The 7,750-nt window shown below is 37.8% G+C and overlaps 1 protein-coding gene across 1 annotated transcript in view; it reads right to left on the bottom strand.

Moving 5' to 3' along the window:
- Positions 1-253: 253 nt before the first annotated feature.
- Positions 254-7,750, bottom strand: part of QSOX2 (quiescin sulfhydryl oxidase 2) — a 41,843-nt gene continuing 34,346 nt past the window's right edge. Inside the window, exons 11-12 of the mRNA XM_077835927.1 lie at positions 6,947-7,135; positions 254-4,756 (exon numbers count right to left, since the gene is read on the bottom strand). Coding sequence (XP_077692053.1) covers positions 4,206-4,756; positions 6,947-7,135 — 740 coding nt within the window. The 3' untranslated portion in view covers positions 254-4,205. The remainder of the gene's footprint in view (positions 4,757-6,946; positions 7,136-7,750) is intronic.

The following is a 7,750-nucleotide window of genomic DNA, read 5'->3' as shown; positions in this document are numbered from 1 at the left end:
TTGGCACTGTAACTTCCCCTCCCCTCTTAGACCTAGTAGGTCCTATATTTGTTATTTTCACTTTTTTCTGCAGTTTTAATATTTTCACACTGAAAACCTCTGAACAGCACAGAACCCTTTCAGTGCGTTACGATGGACAAAATTCCTTCCTGAAAATGGAAGTTTGATATGATCCATACATATTGATTTATCTCACCTTGCAAATTTTGGAACTTAGCACATTATACAAATCAAAATTCCAGGATTGAATAGGTGCTTTTAAAGGCATTTTAATAAAAGAAAATAACCAGATCACAGGGTATTTGTAATACAGCATGTCAAAACAGCATTGCGTTATCGCATGACGGACACTTAACACTTTCTGGAGACGCGGTCAACCATGAGTAAAATCGTATTATAGCACTGAATGTGGAAATCCATCAAGACAGTCATCATGCACAAAAGGAAATAACTCAGATCAGTTTAAACCTACACAATAACAGCACATAAACTGAGATTTACATAACTAAACCCAAAGTTCAGGGTAGCTTTTCCAAGTGAGGTGGGCATTGTTACCAATGAAAATGAAAGCCATGTACCAATTACATGGCAGCACTTAGCCGTAACACCAAGATTGGATAATCCAAATTCTGTTTACATCTATCTGTATTCTTTGAGAAAAAAAGCCATCCTGTAAGTTTGGGTATGTGTTCCACTTCCCATATTTCAAACAGCATAAAGGCAGAGTGAAAGCTTACAGTATTTATGCACTGAACAAAACATTTTCTTCAATGCATCACCCACTAGCTGTTCTAAGGGCAAAATCATCCCCATGATCCTTCAGTGGCTCGATTGGTTCAATTAATATACAGATGAAAACAAAATGAGACACAAAACTAACAATCCCAATTCTACACATCCAGCGGAGTTAAAAATAAGATTCCTTGCTCTTTTAGTATCACACGTTTAGTATTAAAGATCCCTCTGAGACTAATCAACATTTTCCAAATCAGGTGCCCAATTTTTAGAGATGCTGAGCTCCCTCCACTTTGTCAAGTCCACCTGAAAAAATCAGGCCACTTGGTTAGGTGCCTGACTTAAAGCCTCCAAGTTCCAAAATGTTGGCCTCTGTTCTAACTAGCCTCCCACTTTGGGGCCCCCACTATTTGAAACCCTATAATAACAAAGCACGATGGCACTGATCAGACTGAGAAGCTTAATTGTTAACTTCCACTCTTGTTTCACCAGCTCTCATATTATTTAAAAATGTGCCCCATGAGACCTTACAGGGATTCCTTAACAATCCCACAAAAGAGGAAGCAAGCCATTTTGGCCCATCGTGCCACACCTTTAAAAACATCAATTTACCTAGAAAAATGCAGACTGATGTGAAATTGTCATGGCTGCTTCTTCACATCCATTTCTGGAGAAATTCCTACAACTTCACAGACACCCCAAGCAGAAAACAGTCACCCTACAGCAGACTCCGCTCCCTCACCACACTGCCAAGGGCCCAGGCAGTAGAGACAGAATACAGAACACCTGCATGGGTGCTCACCCTCTAGCTCCAGGTATAGAGGTGGGGTTTGTCATGCATGCAAAGCCCATTCATTCAGGCTTTGCACATGGGCAAAATTTTGCCCTAAGGCAGCTTAAGAAAAACATGAGTTAATTGTTTCTTCACAGCTCTTGTCGTGTGAATGCAGATTTAGGCATTTTTAGACACATACAAATGTATGCATAGTACATTTCTTGAAGTAGTTATTGTAAATGCAATAGTTATTGTATATGCAATAGTCACTTCAGGTCCCTTTACACTGGCTTTCTCTGAATAATCATTTGCCTTCTTTTAAAAAGTTACATGAAGCTGTAGTTTGACACACAACTCCCTATAATTTCCAGTTGTTACATATATGTTAAAAAAATCACGTCCTTGTTGAGACGCATGTGCTAAGTTTTAGCTCATTTTCACTGCAAAGTTTTAACTTTATAATAGGGCTTCCAGTGGAAATAAGGGGACATTACGGAAGTACACAGATTAATAAATTAAATGAAGGAATAAATGATTGAATTAGCCTGGAGCTGTTTATTCCCCCTCTCATAATACAAGAACAAGGGGACATTCAGTGAAATTGACAGTTAACTTTAACACTGATATAAGGAAATACCTTTTTACACAACATAATTGATCTGCAGAACTCAATGCCAAAGGAAAACATTGAGACTAGAGCTTGGCAGGTTTAAAAAAAGATTAGACATTTATAGTGATAAGAAGAACACCAAGAGTTACACTAGATAGAATTGTAAACCTCATGCTCCACAGCATAAACCATCCACTGAGAGCTGAAATCAGGAAACTTCTACTTTGGGCTGGTAATTTTGTTATCTGTTCACTTCATGGCTTCTTATGCCTTCCCCTGAAGCATCTGGCATAAGCCACTGTCAGAGACAGGATACTAGACAGCTAGACCAGTAGTCTGATCTGGAATGGCAATTTCTATGTGCCAAAAAGCTGCCACAACCCATACTGGAGTAGAAATGATGAGCACAATTGCAGCTAAATGTCTGTTTAGAATCAGGGGTCACGCCAATGAAATTAATAAGCAGCAGGTGTAAAAACAAACATAAGGAAGTATTTCTTCACATAATGCAGTCAACCTGTGCAACTCATTGCCAGGGGATGTTGTGAAGGCCAAAAGTATAACTGGATTAAAAAAAAGTAGAGAAGTTTCTGGAGGATAGGTCCATCAATGGTTATTAGCCAAGACAGTAAGGGATGCAACTCATGCTCTGGGTGTCCCTAAACCTTTGACTGCCAAAAGCTGGGACTGGATGACAGAGGATGATCACTTGATAATTGTCCTGTTCTGTTCATTCCTTCTGAAGCATCTGATACCGGTCACTGTCAGATTCTGGAGTAGAAGGACCACTGGACTGACCCTGTATGGCCATTTTTAGGTTGTTTTTTTAATCCAAACAGTGGAATGCACTAGCAGAAGGAACATGCATAAGGAGATTGTCTTGAATCACTCATATTTTGGTAGCACAAGAAAACTTTACAATTGGGAGCAGAGATTCCTCACCACCTCGCAGGCTCAGGATGGGAGATTTCTAAATGAAATGCTTACATTGTGGAACCCTTTATACTGAAGTTTTTTTGTATGTGTCACAATGTTGTAAAAAATTCACTAATCAGAACTGCAATTTGTATTGGCCCACCGAAACCACTCAGGACTTTCAGTCTATTTGACCTGGCATGGAGTTTCACTTTACTAGAGCTCATGAGAAGTGGCTTCCAATAGCATCATTCAGCAGTACGGTATTTCCTCTAACTATTCCTTAGTTACTTCCCTACTTAATAAATTAGCAAATAAAGAGTGGGTTATTTAATGCTATGCTTAAACTTGGAACAGAGGGGCAGGCAGAAAGATTAGGCCTGGTTCTGCTCTCACTTACAATGGTGTAACTCCACTGAAGTCAACAGGGTTCCTTTTGAACGGACATTGCCATACACAAGATCAGAATCAGGCCTCTTGTATACTATTCAGATCATCCAAATACCCTGAATTGCTGAGCCTCCTGGAAGTGCATATTCCCTTAGTTGGAACTAAGGGGTGAGGGAGAAATTGTATTTGGACACTTATGGCTTCCAACTACAAAAATGTAATGGAGAAAAAATATTCATTTTTTTAAAAACGTAACACATTTGTAAAGTTTATTCAATTAAAATACTTTTTCTTTCTCTGAAAAAAATCGAAATTCTTTCTTCTCCAAAGGCAACAACAAGATCTCACACAACGTGCAGTGGGTGGACAGGTAGATTATTTAGTCAACTCAGGATAAAATTAAAAGGCTGTTTCAGAACACACACAGTAGTATTCAGTTTCTTTCCAAAACTTGGAGTAACTAATTACACAGTGCAATTCTTCACATTAGAGACCAATAAAGGACGGAAACAGTAAGTAATGATATGTCAATGGAAAAGTTCAAAGTTTCTCCTTTAGTGAACACTTTAAGTTAGTGCTATGGACCTGGATACTAGACATATATTGGGATTCCTAGAGCAAGCTCTACAGCACTAAGTGAGAACACTGGTGAAATGAGTTGGGAGCTGGGGAGGAGGGCTTTTGAAACAATACTGTGTATAAAATCCCTGATCATAAATATTAAAGCTGCATCTGGTACTGATCAGCCACTTACAATGAAAATATCATTTCTGATAAGTTCTACACAGCTGGACGATAATACCTCACCTTCCACCGTTTCGACCTCATTCGGAAAAAAAAGTACATTATCATTAAAAATAAGGACGATGCTACATAAAGTACTACACATAGACTCATGTCTATGTTAGAAAATCCAATCCCTAAGAAAGACACAGACTGCTTGGTCTCTTTATGGATAACTGATTCGATTGCATTTTTACCTCTATCTTTGACAGGTCCGTTATTTGTTATTAATTTATCTAAGACCTTAGATTTTGAATCCAACATATTTTGTTGATCCAGGATCTTGTCCTCTTTGTCTCCACTCATTTTCTTGGGTAAATTTTTGTCTTTTCTCTCTCTCACATCCCCAAGTTCTATTTCATTAGCGTTAACCTGGCCTTCTGCGTATTTATATAGAATATTTTCATGGTGATAGTGATGCTTCAAAAACTGTAGCACTTGGGCCTCATTCCAACTGTGTAACCCTTTAATTTCATCATGGCACTCAGGACAGAGATCTGGAGTTGGCCACTGAACTTTAGGAAATTTTGGGTCTTCACTTGGATCACCTAAGTAAGGAAAAAGAGAAAATATAAATGGACAAAAGAATTTAATCTATCCATCTGCTCATCTGAAACTGAGGAGACTATTTTCCATTTAATGCAAGTAGTAAGCTTAGTTTAAGGCAAAAATAAAAGCCACACTTAAAAAGCAAGAGTCAACAAGTTTATACTAATCTAAGAATGAATTTTGAAATCAGTACAAAGCCTTCCTTGCTGAAAATGTTAATTTTCATATTCTGAGTTACTGCTTTTTTCTTGGAGTACACAAACATTAAATTATGACAGTCTCCCTGTAACAGGAGACCAGTTCACAAATGCTACAGTTTTATCAAATGATAAAAACCACTCAATCAAATGCATTTCCAGGAGTTAATTGAAGTTATGGCTCAAAATGAACTGGTCTTCTGTGCACAGTACTATGTAGTCCTGAAGCCTAGTTTTCGGAAAGATGCTTCAAGGCCATTCAAAGTCTTGTAAATACATTTACAAGTTTCTATAGATACTGGCAACAATTCCATCCTTACCCTGCTTATTTCAGAAGTGTGTTTTACTACTATAGCAAACCATTTTCAGTACTTAACAAGCCAACTGAAACAGTTTAAATGTATGATAATGGTTTTTAAACTTTTAAATACAGTATATAAGCGTTTCTCTTGGACTGGGTTCAATTTTAGTGTTTCAATTTCTCATAGCAGCAGCCGCCATCATTCTGTCTTAATTGGTGGTAGCTGTCCTCCATAGCTAGTACTGGACTTTGTCTGCTCTAGAATAAACTCCTTAAACTTCAATTGAGGTATTTTAAAACAGAAGTCCTCCTCTGGTTGAAAAAACTAACATGGCTACAGTGTCTATACAGCACCTCTGATTTTGATTAATACATTTATTGTTCAAAGATTTCACAGAACTATGCTAATACACAACAGGAAATAACTATTTGTAGAATTCACTAGGTGGCTTTTAGAGAGAGCCCTACTCATTGTAAAGTTCCTATACTTCAGATTAATCCTAAATCACAGTCTGAAAGAGAAAACGTATTTTTAACAAATTTAGCACATATAATTTGGCATTATTATTTGCAATGCATGTTCAAAATTTTTACTAGAAGGGACTTAGACCAATTGTTGCATCACTCAAACCAGCATCTTAGTGAACTCTCCAAGGAGGAAATATTTTTTTTCTAAAATATTATATTCTATCTTGACAATATTTAGCAACCTATTCTGAAGAAAAAGACTCCAATTTTTCCCTTTACCCCCTCAGACACTGGTAACATGCATTACGGGAAAATATTATCTAATATGTTGCGTGCTTCTCCTGCTTGGAGGCACAAGATAAAATGTTTGTATTCAAAACAATATTTAAAACTTCCCATAGCTTGGGAATGCAGCTTTACCAGAAAATAAACACAATGTTGTACATTTGAATGGTAAGTAATGTTACATTCACTAATCCATAACAGCAGACAGGTACTAAGTGTAAATAGAAACCAATTTTCTTTAGTGCTTTAAGTTATAGGACACCTGAGCAACACAATGGATTAAATACAACCTAATAGTTTGGTGGTGTTTTAGTCCAATTGTTATAAAAAACCTCCATAGGAAAATAAATCTTGTTTGACGAATAATTTTAGTTTATTCCATTACTGATTTATGAATAGTTTACGCCACTCTACACAGAGGAACAGAATCCCGTTCAATTATGATCTTCTAAACTACATTTCTCTAGTGATTTTTGTATTCCCAGCTAGAAAAAAAATGAAAACAGGTTTTAATGGTGATCTAAAACATTCTGGAAAGAACTATAATTATTCTTGTCCACAGATTAGTAGCTGAGCTGCATTGCTCAGTTTCAAACAGGCTTTGAATTGCACTCTGGAAAGATCATCCCATCATCCAGCAGGTGGAACTTCAGAAATACTGATGCTCTTGAGAACAACGGAGCCTCTTCCACACACATTATTGTGTCCTGAACCATTGTGACCCGAAGACTGGTGTGCCTTAAATGGAAGTTTTACTCACTCAACAGTTATTTCTGTTGGAATTGGAAATGTGCCCTGTGATCAGTTCTAATAACTTTTGAACACCCACAGAATTAAGACCACTACTTGTTCAAATTATATTGTAGAACAGTACTATCATCATAGCCACCAGACCAAAGCTAGCTTTGGTACATGTTCCTACGCCAGATCTCCCATACCTGCAAGCCTGTCATTCACTACATTGTGCTTCTCCCACAGCCAGAGAACAGCTTTGTCTAGGGTTTTCACAGACTCCATGGATTCTTTCGCCATCTCTTCAAAATGCTGTGCACAAGCCTTGCACCCAAAAAAGTGCTGAATATACCGCCGCATGATCTGTAGGACCACTTGGGGATTATCTTCAAAACCTGTAAAGAGCAATGGGTCCCCGTTAGCAGCACCTGAACAAACACAGCTTCCAATATTATTCCACCCGCACAAGCAAACACATCGCAAACCAAAATAAAAATGCATCGGGGGGGGGGGGGGGGAGGAAATGCTGCCCCCTGTTGGTTCCACACCATGATGCTAGCATTTAAAATGTAGAACGTTGGTTTTATTTTACAGATGTTCTTTATGTGGATATCCATCATACAAGTGAGCTCACACAGCAGTGGACAGTGAACAGTTTTGCATAAAACAGTTCTGCTGCCTAAGAAAAACTGCTATTTCTACATATAAAACCTTGTTGTAAACAAATACTAGACAGACACAGAGGTGTTAAAGATATTTGACTGTACAGAGGTGCACTGAATACAGGATGGATAACATTATATATAGTATCAAAAGCTAATCAGTGGTGTTCACTCATTTCCCAGTCAAAGGATATTTTGCCAGTACAGAGAAGAAAGGCAGTTACAAGATCTACGTGCAACATGGATGGTAAAACACTTTTCTCAGAAGCTCAAGTCACAGAATAAGATTTGGCACTGTGAAGCCAACTGTAGTTTCTTCATACAGCAAGTGATTTTTACAAAAATAGA

The sequence above is a fragment of the Eretmochelys imbricata genome, chromosome 16 (genome assembly GCF_965152235.1).
Source record: "Eretmochelys imbricata isolate rEreImb1 chromosome 16, rEreImb1.hap1, whole genome shotgun sequence".
NCBI lineage: Eukaryota > Metazoa > Chordata > Testudines > Cheloniidae > Eretmochelys > Eretmochelys imbricata.
The sequence above is the reverse complement of the archived record's forward strand: the minus strand, read 5'-3'. Positions and strand labels throughout refer to the sequence as shown.